Here is a 22,298-nt window from a genome sequence, read left to right on the forward strand (position 1 = left end):
ATATTCTTCTCCACTAGGAAAATGTTGACTGTATTCTGGCTTAAGATGCATGGCCTCTAGGGACAGCCGTGTGCCAGAAAGTTCTGTGTAGGAGGCGCACTTAAGGCCAATTTATTCAGGCAGCAGGTCAGACTAGGGCTGTGGGCCAGATACGCAGTGGGTCCTCCGTCTTGGAGACACGGAGCTACTTGGATCTGAGCTACCGTGCAGTATTAGTAAACATTTCCCGCCCCCACACACTTGAAGAGCAGAACTCCCCAGAGATGTCTGTGTCTGGTCCCTCACAGCTGAGTTTTCACAGGGGCTAGAAACTTGCTCAACCATCTCGGCTGTGATTCAGGATGACTACAGTCCACTGCTAGTTTGCTCTTTGTTGTATAGAGAGAGAACAGTCGCAGAAAAGCAATCTGGGAACAGGAACGCCCCCACCTGGGCCCCTGCACAGTGAGTCCTGGGACACCATCACTGGGCAGATGTGGATCTTAGCAGCTAGAGAATGCAGTGCCCTGTAGCTTTGACGGTAATGCTACAGAATCAGGTTTGATTTCAAAGCAATTTCCTACACTACTAATTACACACAACTGACTGCTCATATTTTAATCTGTACTTGCTTTTTGGCATATTGCTGGCCTGTTAAATGTGAATGAACCTCTGTTTCTTAATTTAGTTTACAAGATGGGGACGTGAGTTAGAAAGTCTTCTCAAACATTTTATTTCTTAGGAAACGTTATTAGAGATTAGTCATGATAAGATCTATACAAATCTGCATTCTCTTAAAAATGAGTTGTGGGTTATTCTCAGAATTCTCTGCTCTCAGTACCTAGCTTTAGCTGTTTGGTATCTTTTTTCCAAGAAACTCATAGCACCTGTCACACCACATCTTAAAAGAAGGAAACAAAAGAGATGTGAGAGGCTTGTTTAGAGCAGAGCTGAGTTTACTATACAAATCATCTTTTGATGACACAACCAGGGTTTCTTTAACAAACCGCCTTCCTCATATCCCCTAATGTATTTTTGGGCACATACTGATTGGGTAAATCAATTTGGGGTCATTTCATTATAAACTAATTTGTGCTTACCCAAACTAATCTTCAATCTTACACAGGACAGAGTTCCTTGGATCAGTCTTAGACATTTTCACCAGCCCTCTAAGATGCTGTTTATAAGTCAGTTCCAGTTGTTATCTTGATGGCATTGAGGAACTAGAAGCCCTCAATATACTCCAGCTGCGGGATGTAACACTGATGACCTTCTCTAGGACTCAGAGATTGTTTGGGGTTGGGTCTGCCATAATTCATAAGTTTTTTGGTTTGGTTTTGTGCTTTAGATCAAACGTTGTGCTAAAGGTTTCATTTCGTGCTTTTAAAAAAATTTTTAGTCACTTGGCTGCTGGTATGTTCTTTGTTTCCCAGAGTTTACAGTAACTGTCAGTCTTGTGCTGAGTTCTCCTCTAAGTACGTTGGATTGCGCAATTCTTGCTTGGCCCACTTCTGGACAGGCATCTTTCCCAGAACCCAGTTGGCTTCTCAAAGGTTAAACACTTCTGGCAAAAACTGCAAATAATGACTGAATGAAACCATAAAAAGTGAAAGCCTCAAGAATGGCGAAAAAATTATTTCTGACTGGGAACCACATGGAAGCAGAGGGCCCATCTTTTTTAAAGTTTGTTTCTCTATTCAAACCTTTGAGTTTGATAGTTCTTATCATCTTCTCTTTGTTTTAAACAGAACCGCTATCTTAGTACTTTTTATGACTCTTGATTCTCCTCTGTAGTGATAGGGGTAGAAACTATAACAATAATTTCTTCTTAGACTAAACCTCTTGATTACTCTGAGTCACATCAACTACAGACACAACTAAAAAGAAAAACACTTTTTGGACAAGAAATAGAAATCAGGTTCTTTAATTGATTTGACAAATTTTAAGGATCTTTTTAGTTTATTGTTATTACTAGATATTTATCTACTTATAAAGTATAGAAAATGAATGTATTTCTGGTAGTTGTGTCTGTAAATACACCTTGTTTAGTATCTCTATAATCTTTAAAATGCATTTTGGTTTGTGGCTTCTTTGGGTGCATGTTAATAGATTTGGTTTTTCAGAGTAGTCCACATTGCTTTTCTAGTAAATAATAGAGGACCTGTGTTTTAAGATGATGTCTTCATTTTTTAAAAAGTTTTAATATTCACATAATGAACTTAATTTTCTAAGGTCTCTGTCAATGCCATGTGTTTTATCACTAGAGTTCCTATATAATGTTACATAGCTATTGTTTGTGTAACTATGAACCTTAATTTTTATGTTTTAGTTTTACAGATTTTTTCTTTTGATTGTGATGTCATCTGTTTCTAGGCTTTCTACTCTGTTATGTCTGTTTTAACACTGTAGCTGGCAGCTTATTACAGCCAGTTTTCTCCAGCTCAGTGATAATTTTGCTCTTACATGTTGAAGGGTAACATTTACTGTCAACTTTTCTTTTTTTAAAAAAAATTTATTTTAAAGTTGTGGGGTACAATTCAGGGTTAGGTATACAAATGTTCATTATGCAGGTATCCTTGTAGATGAGGTGTGTCCCCCCCTCCCCCCTAGCAGTTTCCTACTGCTGCCAATCCCACCCCCCTCTCCCCTGGCAGTTTTCCACTATTGTCAATCTCTTCATATAGTATTATGATAATTGTTCAATGTCAGCTTTTCATTAAAACTAAAATTAAGATTTATCTTTAGAAAAGGGAAGAACACAAATCGAGGTTTAAAAACAGATAGATGCTCAAAACAAGTCAGCAGAAAGTTTTGGATTTATACCTAATCTTTCTCTAAGGAAGATCAGCCAGGTGTTGATCATGACCCTTTCCTGTAGCACCAGCATAGCATGCTGGACGGGAGTGTGGACTCAGGAGATGAGTCGCCTGTGTTCTGATCCTGGCTCTGCTACTTACCACCTCTATGAATGTGAGAAAAATTTCTAAATTTTCTGTAAGTAGTTTCTGCATTGGTAAAATGGGATACTATCACTGTGACTTCTTAGAAATATTATTAGGATTAAATGAATCAATATTTGTTTATTCATTAAAACAGAGTTTAGTACAAAGTAAGTTTCTTAATTTTCTATTTTTATTTTTATTTTTGGACTCCAGGCTGGAGAGCATTGGCATGATCATGATGATCCTGGTTCATGGCAGCCTTGACCTCCTGGGTTCAAGTGATCCAGTCACCTCAGCATCCCAAGTAGCTGGGACTACAGTCATGCACCACCACACCCAACTAATTTTATTTATTTATTTTTGTAGAGATGAGATCTCACTGTGTTACCCAGGCTGGTCTCGAACTCCCGAGTTCAAGCAATCCTCTTGCCTTGGCCTCCCAAAGTGCTGGGCTTGCAGGCATGAGCAAATGTACCCAGCCTAAATATTTTAAAAATGGAAGAGTTATGAAAACATCTCTTTTTCTAAGATAACATTTCTTAATTTCGAAAACAGCAAATAAATACTTTTCCTGTGTTAATACTAGAGTTTCCATTCTAGTAAAGCAATCACTCATTCCTATTAATTACAGAATTCGGGTTATGTTGAAGAAGGTAGGTTAGAAAAGGCTTGCTTGATCTACTTAGAGCTAAAAACTTTTAAAACATTATTTGTTTACCCAGAAAAACCAACATTTTAACAGACTTAATATGTAAATCTCACTTATTAAATTAGTAGTTAGGGAGAGATTCATATTATTATGACTTATGGCTTTTCATTTCTTCTTGACATCTGTCATTGTACTCTATGATCTGGAAGCGACATAAGAGTACAAATGAGTATATCTTATTGGCAGCAATGCATTGTTTAGTTTGGGATGTCAGTCCCATCTTTCTTCATCCTGAGGGCTGTTGCTTTCACATCAGTTAAGTCTCTCCTTCCTGATTTCTTCTTGATTTCTTCTCCCTTTTATATAGAGTCTTAGCTAGACTCCCTTGTTTTGAATCAGACATGATTTTTTTAAAATTTAATTCTGCTACTAAATCTTATTAATGCCTTCTCCGCTTTTTTTCTCTAATTAATTTGTCAGATTTGCCTGTCTGCCACTGAACTTCCTCAACCATGTAATCCCATATCTAAGCTAACCATAAGATTTGATTTGGACTTCCCTTCCATAGCTCAAATTCTCAGGGTTTAACAGTTAACTCATCTTCCTTTTGTTTTATTAGTTTATTTTAATTAAGAAAAGTCATATTCTGAGACAAGACAAAGGATTGGTATCTGCATATGAAAAACTTCTACATATCAGTAAGAAAAAGGAGGCCACTCAAAAAAAAAAAAAAACCCAAAAAACTGAGGGAAAACATAAACACACTGAACACCCATTTCAAGAAGAGGAAACATGAATGACCAGCAAACATGAACCAATTAGTAAACAAGGAAATGCAGCATAAAGCCACCATAAGATGTGATTTCACACACAGGTAACTTGTTCATATGAAAATATGACAGTTTCAAAGATTGGTGAGGATGTGGAGTAATGAACACCCTCATACCTGTTTGGGGGGGATAAATGTTGGAGCCATCACTTTGGGAACAATTTTGGAATTTCCAATAAGATTAAACATATGGAAGCCTGAGACCCAACAGCCTACTGCTAGTTACTCAACATGTGTGTTCCAGACTTGCACACACTTGTTTCAAAAACCAGTGTTTGGAACAGCAAATACACTGGCAACATCAAAATATCGATCTATAATAGGATGGATAAATCAATTATAGTATATTAATTCAATGGAATACTATACAGCTGGAAAATCAGTGAACTAAAGCTACAGGAATCAACATGGGTACATCTCAATCTGGATGTTGAGCAAAAAAATGCTACTAGCAGGAAGTCATAAAATTTGGTTTCTATTCTGATAGATTATATAGGGATAGTTACAGTTGCACAGTTATAAAAGGTACAACAAAAAGCAGAAAAATATTCACTCAGCCAGGCTCGGTGGCTCAGCCTGTAATCCCGCGCCTTTGGGAGGCTGAGGTGAGTGGATTGCCTGAGCCCGCAGGTTTGAGACCCGCCTGGGCAGGCGAGACCTCATCTCTACAATAAATCAAAAAATTAGCCGGGCGTGGTAGCGCATGTCTGTAGTTCCAGCTATGTGGAAGGCTGAGGCGGAAGGATTGCCAGAGCCCAGCAGGTCGAGGCTGTGGTGGCCGGGAGCGGCCACTGCACTCCAGTCTGGGTGACAGAGTGAGACTCCAACTCAAAAAAAAAAAAAAATTCACTCAATATTTAATAAGAGGGTGATTACCTCCTTGGAGAGGCAAATGTACTCAAGAAGGGACTAGAAGAGGCTTCAAAGATTTCATATCCTTCTATTTCTGAGACTTGGTGAGACAAACATTCTTTCTCCTTTAAAATGGATAGATTCATTACATATAGTTATATGTTTGATGAATTTTATGATAGCTATATAAAGAATGTATATGCCTAGTAACTATTCTTAGGGTCTTAAAAACACTCAGTTAAAAATTCTTCAATGTAAAATGGGTTTTTGTAGAGTCCTTCTCTTAGACTTGAAAGTTAAGATCTTAATGAAGTGTTGTTGGAATTGTTAATATGGGATTTGTTTGACAGGACATTGAATAAAACTGGCTTGCTGCCAGTTAAAAACTATTTCCTTAATAATGATAAACATAGCTGTTTATAATGTCTCAAATATTTTACAAATCATAGTGCTAAGATAATCCTGGAAAAGCTCAACTGAACAGAGACATATATAAGTCAGGCATTGGGATGAAACTGTAAAATGTTGATAGAAACCAGGGACAATCTCTCTAGAAACCCAGAACTTTGTAAGGTTATGGACCGCCATTCATGTAGGTTGTTTTCAGAGTTCTCCTGAACTGATTTGAGTACTACCAGAAATCAACAGATGGAGAAACCTGGAGACTCTCACAACTCTGATTGTTTCCTCAATTGCTGTGTGAACCATCATATGTGAGAGTGTGCTAGGCGCTAAGAAGAAAGGAAAGATTGATGTGTCCTTCTAGCCTTTAATTCTGCAAACAACTCTGGAGTTTCTCTTTGAATTCTTCTCCAACCCTCCCCACTTTTCATTGCCTGGCATGTGGAGTGTATGACTTCGTGCTTTCACATTTCCTCCTGTTGTCCTCTGAATTCTCTACAAAAGTTAGAGACTGCAGAGAAACGGGGAAGTGTTCAAGGAGTTGGGGAGAGTATGATGGGATGGGTAGGCATAGGCCCATAGAGTTGAGAGACTGCCCTAGGTACTTTGGTGTTTGTTTTTCCTTACTTGAAGCATTTGTAGCAGATAAATTTGTAGTAGAAGAATTCTGTCAGTTCACGTCTACGTGCAAAGTTATATGGCATTATATATAGAGATGCATTCTTTTCTATTACAGCAGGGCTGCCAAGCAACAAGCTGGGTTTTCTTTCCCTCATCTCTGGTTTTCACACAATTTGCTGACACTCCGTTGAAGGCGCTCAATTTTAATGCCAAATACAGAAATACAAAGGGCATGTAACAATGGGAGGAAGGTGGGGATAGTTGTGTCTTTTTAGTACTATAGGAAGTGGGATCTTTTTATTAAAACTTGAATTGGACAAAATTTTAAAGCACACACAAAAGATAACTTAGTAATAATCCTGGTAAAAATTTAAAATAATTTCTGATAGTGGACAAATGTCTTATAACATTGGTCTTAAATGATTTTATTATATATGTTAATATAATATGTCCTCCAGAAATAGAAATTTATTTTCATTGTTTCTCAGTTGCCCCAGAATTCTAAAGGAAAGACCATAAGAATGTGGTATCCTAAATGTATTCGATTGTAATCTGTTTGATTTTTCACCTTTTTATCCGTTTATTAAGTTTGGTGAACATGGTTGTTTGGAGAGACATTAGATATGTCTTAGGAGATAATCTGATGTAAAGTACTTTACCACCAAAGTAGTGTCATTATCCACATTTGCTAAGCCACAAATCCTTTGTTAAAAATAGGCAGATGAACAATGCAAAAAACAATAGTTTGACCCAACCAGAGTCTAAATATTTTTCTTTAATTTTTGTGAAATTAAAAAAAATAATTAGGGCTGGGCATGGTGGTTCACACCTGTAATCCCAACACTTTGAGAGCCAAGGCAAAAGGATTGCTTGAGCCCAGGAGTTTGACACCAGTCTGGGCAATACCAACACAGTGAGGCCTCATCTCTACCAAAAAAAAAAAAAAAAAAAAGAATTAGCCAGTCATGGTGGTGCATGCCTGTAGTCCCATCTATTCAGGAGGCTGAGGTGGAAGGATCATCTGAGCCCAGGAGGTCGAGGCTGCAGTGAGCCATGATTGTGCCACTGCATTCTAGTCTGGCCAACAGAGACCCTGATTCAAAAAAAAAAAAAAATTCAAACCATGAAATTGAGTCCATTACATTGGAAAGTAAAATATCATCGATCCCAGTTTAATGAATGCTGGTTTAACTACTGAATTAATTAATCAATAATATACCGAATATTTTATGCTTGATTTGTTTTCTTTCCAGTTTTGCAGCAAGTAGGTGGAGCAGTTGAAGGAAAGTTCTATTTCTGAAGAACTTTATTAAATACCATAGAACTGTTTTAGCCCAGTATTACAGAGAGCAACAGAACATAGAAAGAATGGGTAAGAAGCACAGAAAAGTGGTTTAGGACCCAAGGGTCATCACACAGTGTGTGAAAGTAATAATCTAACACACATGCACACACATATTACTTTTTTTTTTTTTAATGCAGTATCTCCTTCTAAGAATCATTTATCTAGAATTTAATGTAAGCTTCTTTTGGAGCTCCCAGCTCACAGAAAACTTCATTTGGGTGGTAGATTACTTAGATATTTTGCTCAATTCTTTTGCCTATTAATAACATGTATTATGTTTTCCTTCTTTTTCCCACCATGTGGTCGCCTCACAACTGAAAACAAAGATTGTTGTGTCCACTGTATCCTGGCGTGCTTGTTCTGCGAATTCCTGACCCTCTGCAATATTGTCCTGGGACAAGCGTCTTGTGGCATCTGCACCTCGGAAGCCTGCTGCTGTTGCTGTGGAGATGAAATGGGGGATGACTGTAACTGCCCTTGTGATATGGATTGTGGCATCATGGATGCCTGTTGTGAGTCATCAGACTGTTTGGAAATCTGTATGGAATGCTGTGGAATTTGTTTTCCTTCATAAATATTTATCTTTTGTTTGTGTTAAAACTGGAGAGTTTTAAATTTTTTCTTGTAAGGGGGAAGAAAAGCACATGGTAAGATTCTCATGAAGCACCTCGGTATTTGCACTGTTAGCTCATTCTTTTAAGTAATCTCTGAAAGTCTTTTCTCTTTAACCAAATCTACATGGTTTAATGTGTGAAATTTTCACTACTTTAACTAATGTTTTAAACTTATTAATGAGTTACAATAACTTTGGGACATTTTGACACCCCCCTAAATGTTAAATATCTCCTTTTTTTAAATCAATATTTCTGTTTCTTCTAACCATTCTCATATTATTTCTCAGTGGGTATTTAAACCAGACATTTTATTTTTTATGTGTCTCTGTTAATGGTTAAAAGTAAGCATTGTTTTAAAGTAAACTAGGAAACACACCCACATAATATTTGGGCACTCTACACTCTCTTGCTCACCTTCCTTTTTACAATATTGTTCAACAGATATTGAGTGCTTACTGTGTTGACTGTCTTGCCCAGACCATGGAGATGTGTATCATTCTGCTCCTGTCCACAGGAACACGCAGTTTAGCAGAGGAAAGAGACCTGTGAAGAATGGACTATATCACAAGACATACTGAAGTGAGAATTATAAGAGACATAAACTCAAAAGGCTGTAGGAATATACAGAAAACAGCTACCAGAGTATTCAGGAAGACTTCAAGGAAGCTTCTTAGGATGAGTGATTCATCTGCTGCTTAAATGAGTTATTTAGATTTAAGATAAAGTTTTAAGTGGACACTCTGAACTGTGAGTGCCCTTAACTAGTTAAAAGAAAAGTGACTTCAGCATACTTTTCTTTTTTAGTTGCAGGAATACAGCTTTCTTTAAACTATAAAATCAACTAAAATGTTTTCTTACACATAATTTAAATGTTATGATAAATTTTTTGATGAAGACATAAGCCTTATTAAAATAGCTACATTTTATAAAGAAGACTGAGCACTTTTGACAAATTACATTTAAATTAGGAAATTTTTACATTAATATCTCAGTATTCTGATTTATTCAAAGGTTTTCTTTTATTTTCAGAGCTTCATGTATTTGGGGGGAAGGTTATTGATTGTTTTGGTTTGTTTCTTAACTAGTGCTATATTTCATAAACATATTTAATCTTTTTTTTTTCCCATCAGAATCTCATTTGGCGCCCAGGCTGGAATGCAGTGGCAGGCTCACAGCCCACAGCCTCAATATGCTGGGCTCAGGAGATCCTTCTGCCTCAGCCTTCCAAGTAGCTAGAACTACAGGCGCATGCTACCACACCCGGCTAATATTTTGGGTTTTTGTAGAGACGAGGTCTCACCAAGTTGCCCAGGCTGGTCTCCAACCCCTGGACTCAGTCAATAACCTCGCCTCAGCCTCCCAAAATGCTGGGATTACAGGCTTGAGCCACTGTACCCGACCCACCATATTTATTCATAAATGCAAACCACTCCTTCCAGTGCAGAGGGAATTGAGACTTCCACTACTGTGTCCAAATTTCAGGATTACAATTTTGTGTTAAATTAAATGAATATGGCAGGTTATAAAGATTCTTAGGTACAAAGAAATAAGTCAATTACAAGACTAATTATGTAGTTATGGAGACATAGACAGAGACTGTGTGACTCAGATGAAAAGGAGAGTAAATTTTCAGACTATATGCTCTTCTCAGACTGATCTCTCTAAAATTGTCATTTGGTTTGATTTAATATTCTATCTTCTATAAGTTTTAAAAGCATACTTTGGGATTAATAGCTATTTTCCATTATTCTGGCTATATATCAGATTGATAGTAACAACAAAAGCACATTTTTTTTAGGAAGCCTTTAGCAAACCTAGCCTTTTATGAGAAGTTTTTAACCTGAAGCATGAGGACACTGCCTCTGCTTTTTCCTTTGAAATAAAACCTAGTTTCTAGTTTTATCATTACTTCAGGACTGAAAAAAGGAAAAAGTTAGCAAACTCTTGAATCTTATTTTTTATTGCTATTTACACATACATACATACACACACACACACACACACACACACACACACACACACACACACAGTCTTTTACATTGTTGGATTTAAATTGTATTCTAGTAAACAACTGTCTTCCTATTCCTTTCTGAAGAGCTTCTTTCATTTGTTACATCAAATATAAGATTATATTTTTACAATTTCATAGTAACCAGAATCTAAATATTTACCTATACCCAAAATTAACTTACACTTACATATTAGGATGTCAAAATATCATCTGTTTACAGGCATATAAAGCCTTATAACGACCTGCAATTGTTAGAAAGTTTGACTTTTTATGCTGCAAAGTTTTTCAACCAACTCGTTTGTCTAATATTTATAATTATATATTAAATCCTGCTACTATTTGTGATGAATATATTAGCACATTTGAAATGTTTCTCCACAGTAGGGAACAATAATGGATACCAGAACTTTATTTTTGTATTTATAGTCATAATACTTTTCCTCTGTTGTCTATTCTAGACAATCATTCCATAAAGCATCTTGTATAATTAAAGGGAAAAAAGGAAAAGTAGTCAAATGTGAAAATAGTTTCAATATATTTTAGAATTTCTGTATGTTAAATGTTTTGTTGAATTACATTGCCATATGACTAAGTGCTATAATTTACAGTTATAGATTTGGTCAGTTATAGATTTGGTCTCTTTTTAAAGATGGAAACAATCTTAAATATTTTTAAACTGGACTTGTATTATCCTAAATACACTATTTTGAAAATTTTGAAAACTGACTTTTTTATTGTGTTATAGCATTCTTCCATATCTAATTGATATATTGATTTATGTTTGAATTAATCAACCATAATTTAAAACGTGAGGTTTTTCTTCATCACATTCCTTTCTGAAGATATCCTAGTCTCCTTATGTAAATCACATGACTCATGCCCATAAATAAACTACAAAAGATACAGATCAATGTATAGTGTAAAATCATAGTTGACGTGTGATTTCAAAACATAGTGTTCTTTTAAAAATACACAGTATGTCAAAATATAAGTTTTATGCTTTTTTTAGTAAATTGATTTCATTTATTTACTTTGGAATTATATTTTAACATAAAAACTTTGGTAATTTTGTATACATGCTGAGATTGAGGACTAAGATAAAAATGCTCAAGATTTATGAAATTGAGTATTATATTTAATTAATTTCACACAAAAGTAAATCATCAGAAGTATTTCCAGCTATGGCTTATAGTAGCACAATTTTGTAAATGTTTTGCAGTTAGCATTTAACTAAAACAATGCAGTATGACTTTATTTAGGAGATCTTTTTATTTAGAAAATAATAATTTTATTTCTGTATTCCAGTGAATCGGCTGTATTCATTTTCCACACCTGAATAGTCAGTGTTATCCGAACAATTCAAGAAGTAACCAAGGCTACCTTATGTAATAACTCTCCATTCCTTACCCATACAAACTTTATCAGTGCCCTAGATTCTAATGTTATAAACATCAAATGTTACTGCCTAACATACATAAGAATGAAGCCCAGAGACTCTGTGTCTTGCCTTTTCAAATACTAGCTAAGTGCTTAGATTATCCAACTGCCTAATGAATACGTTCATTTATTGATAAGTTTATTGTTCAGATTATTCAGGACTGTTTACCTCTTCCAATTACTTGTGAGTTGTAGGCCTATAAGATTGCTGCATCTAATCTGACAGGCAAGATAAAATTTCATCAAATACTATAATATCTATTTTGTTTTCTCTTTTACACTAATGTGGTAGAGCATACCAATTCTGTTTTAAACAAAGGTTAAAATACTGATAGGGTTTGTTTCACACTATTTATATTTTCATTCAAGGATTAGATATTGCAAGGTGTCCTTTCAACCCTTCATTTCCATGCACCCCTATAATCAGTACCTTTATAGTGAGTGTTTTCTTTGTGCTTGGATTGGTACTAGGAAACTCAAGGAAGTCACATAACCCTCAGGTAGTTTCAATGTAGGAGAGAAGTTTGGCACCTCCATGATAAAGCAGTTCCAACCATGAGGCTTGCTAATATTTACTTACCGATTTAAAATTACTGTTGGAAGAACAAAATTAAGGCCTTCGCAGCAACTTAGATGAGTTTAGAGTCTATCTTGCTCAGTGATCAATCACAGAAACAAAAACCTGAGTACCACATGTTCTCACTTATAAGCGGATCCTGAACATTTATCATAACACTATAAGAAAAGGTTTGGCAGTTATAGGATGCTACCAAGGGAGGGAAGGGGATGCATAGAACATCAAATAAGGATACCTGATCTCAAATCAGGTAAAGCAGGGACCAAAGGTAGGCCCAAACTTTACCTATACGATGGCCACTTTTATACCTAATCCTAAATTGTACCCCATATATTTAAAATGAAATAAAATTACTTGTAGAGGTGTTAGTTAAAATGGAAGAAGTTGTGGAGAGGGGATAACATTGTGGTGCAGCCCTATCGTGGAGGGTGGGTTTTTGCAAAAACTATTATTATCTACTAAATCTACTATGTATTTTTAACATCACAGTATTCCCAAGGGACAGTGATTGCTCCATTTACTTCAAGGCACTGTGACTCAAATATTATATAAGCGGACACCTTATATAGTCAAATTTTAGTGAAGTCAACAGGCAATCTGGAAGTGAAATAAACAAAGTCCCAGCCAGGCCCCAACTGGAAAGCTGTGTCTTTAGGCAAGCAGAACCTGTACCTCCTCATTTTTCTTCATGCTGGGACAATGGCATGAGATTTTACCTGAGGACACAACTATAACTCCTAAGCAGTCTGATGTCAACTTAAATAGTTTCCTGCCTTCAGATGGAAGTGCAACTAGTAGATCTAGTTTCATTTTTTTATTTGTCCATTATTTATGCCCTCCATCCCCCATCATTGTCCATTTAGTGCTCACTAAAGAGGATCCTGAATGTAGGTATGAGGTGACTGTGAAGAAATCATATTAGATCACCATCCTTTGACACATTACTGACATGAGCTATAGATATATATTTTAAAGACAAAATATAGTTCTGCAATTAGGTGGTTCACTTCCAGGCAGGTCTTTGTGTGAGGTTTGGTTGAGAATGTAATTATTAGGAAAATGGTGCAAATTCAAACAAATTCTAAGTTTAGCTTGAAAAATGGAAAAGGTTCTTAAGTTCTGTCTGATGCACAAAGGGGTAGAAGCAAAAGAATTATGTTCCAAAGCCAAGAAAGAGGGTGTACAAAAGCAGCTGATCCACTTGACATAGTTCATAGCCTTTTGCAAAGGAATAAAAGCCTGTTGAGCAGGGAACCAAAAGATCTCATTATAGGATGAAGCCAAGCCATATTAAAGCTTGTGCACTAGTAACTATGTCTAAAAACAGCCTGCTGTTTTATATTGAACCAATACATTTCTTAACTTGGTAGGTTGCAGTGTAAAGATGTACAGAGCCTGTCTGCTGGATGCTATGCCAATTACAGATGTGGCGGAGTGGTGTCAAACACCTACAAACAGTGAGTAGCGCAAGCAATCTTAGAGTGAAACAAAAGAAGTTTTGCAATGTCACCTCAAAACCTAGAAAGCGCAGTTCATCATGTGTGTGTGACTCTTAGAGTCTTGAAATCACCTTTATTATGTAATTTAATGTGGGCATCGTATGATCCCTCAATCAGAATGCACAGTTCTTTCAAGGACATGAATAGTGCCTGAGTGATAAGGAGCATGTCTTTTAAAGGTAACACCTTTAGATGACAAGGCGTCTCTGACTGGCTCTTCAGAAACTGCGCTTTACTGGTGTTGAGGTGAAGGAGTGAAATACCCATGAATACCTATTATGTTAGATTTTGTTAGATCATCAGAAGGAATAATTGGACATATTTACAAAATTACATTTTAGTAAACTATTATGCCAGCTTAACTATAATACATATTCTGGCAAAAGTACATTAAATTGCAATCCAAAAGCAATTTAGCTGCCGAGGACATTATTTTTTATCTAATTATTCACAAATTAATGAATAAAATTTAATTCCAATCACTGAAGAAAAGGAAGCAATGGTGAGAATCAGAACTACAGATTAGTTAAAGCAAAGATATGCAATGCATAACAGAATTAAAGCATTTCTTTTATTCAAACTCGGTGCTTAAAAAAGAACAAATCCATCATCTTGAAATTTGACTTGTAGCTTGACATTAAAAATAATATGAGTAGAATTTTCAGTGGGGTAAGCACAAAACTAGTTCAAGTTGTGTCACTCTCAATTACTGTACTCAGGTGGTGTACCCATTAAAATTCCCACTTGTGGGTTCCACTCGCTATGCAAATGGGGTCATTACCTGGAGAATTTAATTGGTTATGACACTGGGAGTAGGACTTTTCCTTTCAAAATAAACCTACTTACACACATTTTCACTAGAAATTTGATTGTTATATATACCTTGGATTGTTTTGCTCTAAAATATTTACTAAAATTAGACTGGCCTTGCTTACTTTTTTTTTTTTTTACAAATAATTCAAAATGGGTCCAAATTACTTTGATATGATCCATTTGTTTGTCTCCAAGTCTAGTTAAGATGAATCTTTTTAAAGTCATATTGCTTATCGACACATTATTTAAGCAAGTACTTGTGTCTTTCAAACCATCCATCAGATGTGAATATGTTTCCAGCAAAGGTTTTTATTATTTAATAGTAACATTTTCTCTTTTATATAGTAGCTCTAAATATTTAACTTGAGAACCTTCTTCTATTTTTTAAATTGTCACTTAAAATACAATGAGTTAACCTACCCTCTCAGGTTATATATATGTAATATTTCTGAGGAGTCATGTTTATAACATTTGCAGGGTATTTATATTCACTGATGGGACGGAGTGGGGACATTAAGTTGTTTGTCAGAGGCAGTTCTTAGAGATGCTTCCAATGTGAGCCATCAGGCTACTGAATTGAAAGTGAACAAACAACAGATTGGTGTGAAAAATGTAGGGCTCCAAACAAGAACAATGAAAACCATCTGTTTTCATTGATCACAGCGACTTCAACTGGAGAGATTGTGAGTTTATAGCTACCTAACAAGAATATTGATGATGAACCGGGCTCGGTGGCTCAGCCTGTAATCCCGCGCCTTTGGGAGGCTGAGGTGAGTGGATTGCTTGAGCCTGCGGGTTTGAGACCCGCCTGGGCAACGAGACCTAATCTCTACAATAAATAAAAAAAATTAGCCGGGCGTGGTAGCGCATGCCTGTAATTCCAGCTACTGGGAAGGCTGAGGCGGAAGGATCGCCGGAGCCCAACAGGTCGAGGCTGCGGTGGCCGGCAGCGGCCACTGCACTGCAGTCTGGGCGACAGAATGAGACTCCAACTCAAAAAAAAAAAAAAGAATATTGGAATATTGATGATGGTCTGAATTTACAACACTGAAATTACAGTGTGGTTTAGTGGATATAATATTAAACTGCACATCCAAGAATTTAGTTCCCAGACACAGACTCTTAACAACAGTTCTCAGAGTGAACTTGAAGTAGCAACAGAGTTGCTGCATTAATGGGATAATCTCAGAGAAGCGCTGACAGTTCCTTGAAAGAAAAGGGTTACGCAGTCTAAATTTATATGACTACACCAAGTTGTACAACAAGCCATGATTTTATTACTAGTTTATCTGGTCCTAAAGTGAATATTTTCCCTTTAATGTAAAAAGGGAAATCAGAGAAAAATAATTCCAAGGATATAGAAGAGGAAATACTACAATTTCATAACTGGACCATTGGGCAGAATTTTTAACATCTGTAACTATGGGAAATTTCCCACAGAATATCAAATATGTATCCAAGTCTCTGACATTCATTTTTCTATGATATTTCTAATTGTGCCCGGAGGATAAGAAAGAGTTGGCGCATCCAATAAATATAATCATTTACATGCACGGAGCTCCCTTTGAAGTTAATAGGACCTATGGAAAGGGGAGTTATGCACCACGAAAACGAAGTTCAACGTGAATCTAGTTCTTTCTTTTTAACATGCAGTGGTATTGCCAACGCATTTGGATTTTCTTACTGCTTATCTTTCCTTTGTATGTGATGTTTAAGTTGGAGTTGAGAGAAGTGCTCCATGTGTAGAGGAAAGATAGCCAAAAAGAGAGGATGTGATGATTGGCAAGCATACACCCAGGGACCAGCTTTATAAGATAGCAAAGTGATAGGGCTGACATTTGTAGAGCTTGTTTAACTTTTCAAAAGGAAACCATATTCAGTTTCTCATTTGATCCTCACAACACTATGATTCTTCTAGGATATACATTTTTTTTTCCATTTTACAGATGAAAAAAATGGAATAGATTGCTTTGGTTTACTTCCTAAAGTCACGTTGTTAGTTACTGATAGACCTAGGAAATCTAATTTCTATTTCTGGATCTTTTTATTAGACTGGCTTCTTTTGCATGCAGCCTTACATATTACTGAATATAATAAATAGATTCAATCACAACAGATTTCTTGAAACTGGGACAGGACATGGGGATCTGAAGTCTTGCCTGCCTGGTTTCTCGTCTCATCTTTCCTACCTTGAGTGGATATCGTAGCTTGGACTCTAAGGATGATGAATATCATAGTAACTATACCACTCATCTCTCACCACATGCATTGACCCAAAAGGCAATGAACCTGCAATGTGTTACTGCCCTGTGCGTGCTTATGAATGAGGTCCTTCTTTTATAAATGGGTGAGGAGTCAAGAATTAGATGTTCTTCGTAAGGTTGGATGGCACTCATTCTCCATTGCCCCCTGTCAGATCTGTTTTCTGTCTCTGCTTCCTTCTGTGCCAGGCTTCCTTGCTTTCTGGTTTCTAATTGGCGTTGGCTAATGGTTGGCACTGGCAGGGAATCAAAAGGTAGAAGAAGAGAGAGGTCAGGGTATTAATTCCCACTCCCACTCCTTGGACCCCTTCCTTCCAGGAGTAGTTTGCCAGTGACTCTGTTTCTCCACTCAGGATTACCGTGCAGTAGCTTCTTTCCCATAGCTACAGCTCCCTCCACTTACCCCTTCAGGCATGGAGAAGTTAAGGCTTCCCAGTGTTTCTATCTTCTTCAAACTCTCTTGTTGGTTTCCTTACAACTGATTTTTTTCTCTGTATACTGTCCTTTTTCTTAATTTTCCTTCAGCTAAGCCCTCTGAGTGAGCCACCTCTTTCTTGTTGGTACTCTGAAAAATGAGGTAGTGAGGAAAAGTGAGTTTATGTATATGCAAATACACATGTCTGAATCCAATCTTGCTATTATGTATTTCTAAGATTTACCAAAATAATGTGAATCCTGGGCTTTCTTGGATGTTTGTGTATCTTTACCATGGATGGTTTCTCAAATATAGCATTGCAAGAACTACACTAGACACTCCAGAAATTTACTCAAAAGCCTTGGCTCAATGATCACACATTCCTCACTCCAACCTTTGCCACTTTAACAAGCTGGTGGTGAAAGCGGGAAAGAGAGTATCATCATCATGAGTGATATAGAATTTATGATTGAATTTACAGAGATTTAGAATCCCTAGAGGCTGATGTAGTTTTCTTTGTTCTCCACAACCTAAAATGACTCAATATCATTATCAACATAGGCATACCCACAGCAGAAATCCTAGCCTATAAATCCATCCCAAAATGTCCTATTTGGGAATTCTATATCAATGTAACCAATGGTAAAAAAGAAAAATAATAATATGACATCTAAATTCCTTCGGCACCAAACACTTATAAGCTAAAGTGGGTCCAGTATCAAATTTTAGGCATCTAGCTCAACCCTAAGTTAGTAAACTTGCAATATTTTAATTGAGGTCTCAAGTATTCACACACTTAGTCAAGAAGAATTGACACCTGTGTGGGCCAGAGCCAGGGCTGGGAGTACAAGGCATGGTGTTCCTCAAGGAGTTCTCAGTTTAGAAAGATAAAAACTGCACATTGATTAGATGGAATTAAAGAATAAGGATAGAGACAAGTATAAATGCTATAAAGGTAAATAGGTGGGAGCGACTATGTCTTCATAGGAAAGTCAGGAAGGTTTCCCAGAAAAGCAAACATTCAGATGGACATTTGGAGAAAGAGTAAATAGTCATGGGTGCATGCTGAAGTTGCAGTTATGTTGCAGCAGGGTGAAGAGCAGGGACTGATGGGAAGAAGCAGAGCCAGCCAAGTCCAACAAAGCAGCACCTGAAATGCCTTGTTGAAGGTCGTTTAGGCAGTGTAAAGTCTTTTGGGGAGATGGAGTGATCGGTTGTATATTTTGATCACGTCTTTATCGAAGCAGAAGTATGGATGACGTACTACAGGAGTTGAAGAATCAATTTGAATGGGCAAAGACAGTTCTTTCATTTACATACACAAAAGATGGAAAGGGCCTGAGCTAAGGCATTGGCTGTAGGGACAGACGGGCAAGAGGGAACTGAATTAAATGCATTTCTAGAAGATAAGTGAAAGACTAGCCCTGATGTACGGACATGTTAAATGTGCCCAATGTTTGCATGCAAAACCAACTGTATGGTTGTTAAATAAGAGTCAAGTTCATAGGAGTTTTAAAGTACATTCGCGTTTCAAGCCATAAGTGTCACTTTTTCTTTAAACAAGATAACAGATTGGAAAATGCTTTGTTAGCAGTTTCACTGATCTTAAGAACTTGCATCATAATTCCTATTTGGGCTTACATGATGGCAGTGGTGTAGTATATGTGGTGCTGAGATGGGCTAATTAGTGAGATAATGTCAGCATAAAAATCTTCCAGTTCCCTCGTGTGCTAATGTTGTATGTAAGTAAAGAGGTGTTGGGCAGAGAAGTAGAGGAAGACTAGGAGCAAGGAGCTGATAACAAAGGATATCCATAGTGCCTGGCACATAAGGGGTGCTTAATTATATAATTTTGGTTTTTAAGTGAATGAATGAATGAATACTCTTCTTATACCATGACTAACTTTTATAAACGTGTAGAATCAGCTATGTACTAGGAAGCACATTGGATGACAATTTCAAGTATAACTGAAGAGAGAAAAAATTTCCACTGAGGTATATATACACATTGGCTTGACCATTTTTAACTGAATCATCGGATCACTAATGCGTTACTGGTTATTAACCAGATGGTTAAATGAATCATCTCTCTCTCGCTCTCTCTCTCTCTCTCTCTCTCTCTCTCTCTCTCTCTCTCTCTCTCTGTGTGTGTGTGTGTGTGTGTGTGTGTGTGTGTGTGTGTGTGTGTGTGATCTCACATTGTCGCACTGACTACCTCTTAACCTCCTGGGCTCAAGTGATCCTGCCACCTCAGCCTTCTAAAGAGCTGGGACTACAAGCCGGTGCCACCACACCCAGATAAATTTTTGAAGTTTTGTAGGGATATGGTCTCACTATATTACCCAGGTGTGTCTCAAGCTTCTGGACTCAAGCAATTCTCCTGCCTTGGCTTCCCAAAGTGCTGGATTACAAGTGTGAGCCACTGTGCCTGCCAGGAATCATTCTTTAACTGACTTAATAAGTAAGTCCAATTTCCGTCATGAGTCTTAGGTACTGAATGACCCAAATCTCTTTGGTCAGCCTCCAGCAGCTCTATGTTAGTGAGTAAATATTTTAAAGTTATATTCTTCTCAGCCTTTGTGTTTTAACACAATCTGCTGCAAATTCTCAGTTGGGCACATTCCAATATTTTGTGTTAGTCTGGGAGGGCGTTTAATGGCCCCAAGAGATTGCCTAATTTATCTTAAGTTCTGTACATCACACTTTTATTTTCTTAGTCCTAATAGAATGATCCAAACCTGCTTTAACTATGTCATTTTTACAATAAATTACAAAAGGGCCATGGAATGAAATTCTGTTTTTTTAAACAACAATTACGTTAAAATGTAAATATTTAAATTCGTATTGCATATACCAGTGAGATTTCAAGGTCTTTAAAATATAGGTGCTTACTAAGAATAATAATGGAGAAGGGAAGTCACCAGAGCAAACGCAATCAATTTGGGTTCTTTTTGTCTCTAGTGATAGAGGCTGGGTCTTGGGATCACAATACATCTCCCCAAGCGGAAGTTCACTTCATATCTGGCAACTGGATAAGAGCTGAGAACTTTTATCTGTTCATGCAAATATTTATTTTTAAATTATTGTTTTTTTTCTTTCTTTTTTCTTTCTTTTTTCTTTTTTTTTGAGTTTAAGTCTCATTCTGTCTCCCTGGCTGGAGTGCAGTGGCACAATCACCGCTCACTACAACTTCGGCCTCTTGGGCTCAGGTGGCCTTTCTGCTCAGTCTCCAAATAGCTGAGACTATAGGCACACATTACCACACTTGGCTAATTTTTTAAAATTAAAAAGAAAAAATCTGTAGAAGGCTGGGTACAATGGCTCAACCCTGTAATCCCAGCACTTTGGAGGTCGAGGTGGGAGGACTGCCTGAGCCCAGGGGTTTGAGACCAGCCTGGGCAACTTGGCAAGATCTCACCTCGACAATAAATTAAAAAAAAAATAAGGCAGGCGTGATAGTGCGTGCCTTTAGTTCTAGTTACTTGGAAGGCTGAGCTGGAAGGATCACCTGAGCCCAGTAGATCGAGGCTGTGGTGATCGTGAGCGTGCCATTGCACTCCAGCCTGGGTGACAGAGTGAGACTGCAACTCAAAAAAAAGAAAAAAAAATTTTTTTAGAGATGAGGTTTCACTGTGTTTCCTAGACTGATCTCGAACTCCTAGGCTCAAGCAATCTCACCTCGGCTTCCCAAAGTGCTAGGATGATAAGCATGAGCCACAACGCCCAGCCTCTATTTTGAAATAGTTGTTGAAAGCACTGGAAACAAGGCAATGGGAATCCAAACTATACTAGAAAATCTTGAATTTTTCACTCTTAAAAGTTTTCATATTCTGATTCCATGGGTGTTTTTGTATTGAGTGAACAACTCATAGAATAGGAGTCATGTGCTGAGCCTTTCCATGGATTATGAAACCAAAGTTGGAATACTTTTGGATTACTTTTTCTTATAAGCAAAATATTTTTTAAGCTCTTAGACCTAAAATATAATAAATTGTACTGAAGTATACAGATAACACAGATGTTTTGGCAGAGGTTATCACAAAACCTATCTTTTAAATATTTCAGTGCTTAGTGTTAGCATTTTAACTCTTTCTTCTTTAAAGAAGAGCATTCACTTAGGACAAGTGACTATTTCTGTAGGGAGCAAAGTTACTATTTAACAAGAGAAAACATTTTATTTTTATGCTTTCTTAAATCTCAACAAGTATACAATTTTACAAAGAACCAAAATGCCAAAATGTCATTGAGATGAGAAAGTTACATTCTTTCTACATTCATTTAAAAATTCTCATTTGTAAGTTTTCAGACTGTCTTCCAAAAGTTTTTCTAAATGAAAAAATATGGCGGGACAAGTTATTGCATAATTACATTCCAGGTTTGCATTAATAAAGTATTATACTTGTAAGTTTTACAACTAGAAGTAGCACTGTGGTTGTCATATATTACAGTACACACAATTTGATTGTTACAGAGTAGACACCTGCCAGAAACATTTCAGTTTAGCATGATGAATTTACCTTAGCCCTGTCAAGAATCACATTACAATGCCAAAGTATTGCTTTGAATATGTGTTGAAAAACAGAAATAAATTTGTTGAGGTAGGGTTTCAAATCCCCTCAGAATCATGTCATTACTGGTATTGTGGCTAGGCACATGCAAGCAGAAGTTACTCCGTGGGGGATTTGCCAATAGTGAATGTCACTCATTTAATCAGGACAGCTACAGACAAGATATTGTTGACTGTGGGTGATTCAAGGAGTTTATCAGTATCACAGCAAGGATTCTAGCATACTCAATTTACATAAAAGTATAAGGATATTTAAAGCATAATCCCTTTCCAAGCCACTTAAGCATATTCGCATGGGAAGTTGCTTATCTGTAGCCTTTTTTTCTGCTAATAGTAGACTTCTCTGGGAGATGTAAGCTAACTCTAACAGGCTACATTTGTCTGAAAACTCCAAATGATAATCTTTGTTTGTTCAAATAGTGGAATTTACACTTTCCTTGTGTGTAAAATACAAAGTTATTCTAAGGTAGGTAAACAGTAGGACG

At 36.8% G+C, this 22,298-nt stretch overlaps 1 protein-coding gene across 1 annotated transcript in view; it reads left to right on the forward strand.

Annotated features, from left to right (window-relative positions):
* MDFIC (MyoD family inhibitor domain containing) overlaps positions 1-8,219 on the forward strand; it is an 88,987-nt gene extending 80,768 nt beyond the window's left edge. Inside the window, exon 7 of the mRNA XM_021710947.1 lies at positions 7,946-8,219. Within this exon, the coding sequence (XP_021566622.1) occupies positions 7,946-8,193 (248 nt within the window). The 3' untranslated portion in view covers positions 8,194-8,219. The remainder of the gene's footprint in view (positions 1-7,945) is intronic.
* The last annotated feature ends 14,079 nt before the right edge of the window (positions 8,220-22,298 follow it).

The sequence above is a fragment of the Carlito syrichta genome, unplaced genomic scaffold (genome assembly GCF_000164805.1).
Source record: "Carlito syrichta isolate Samal-C Ts95f unplaced genomic scaffold, Tarsius_syrichta-2.0.1 Scaffold301704, whole genome shotgun sequence".
In the NCBI taxonomy this organism is placed as follows: Eukaryota; Metazoa; Chordata; class Mammalia; order Primates; family Tarsiidae; genus Carlito; species Carlito syrichta.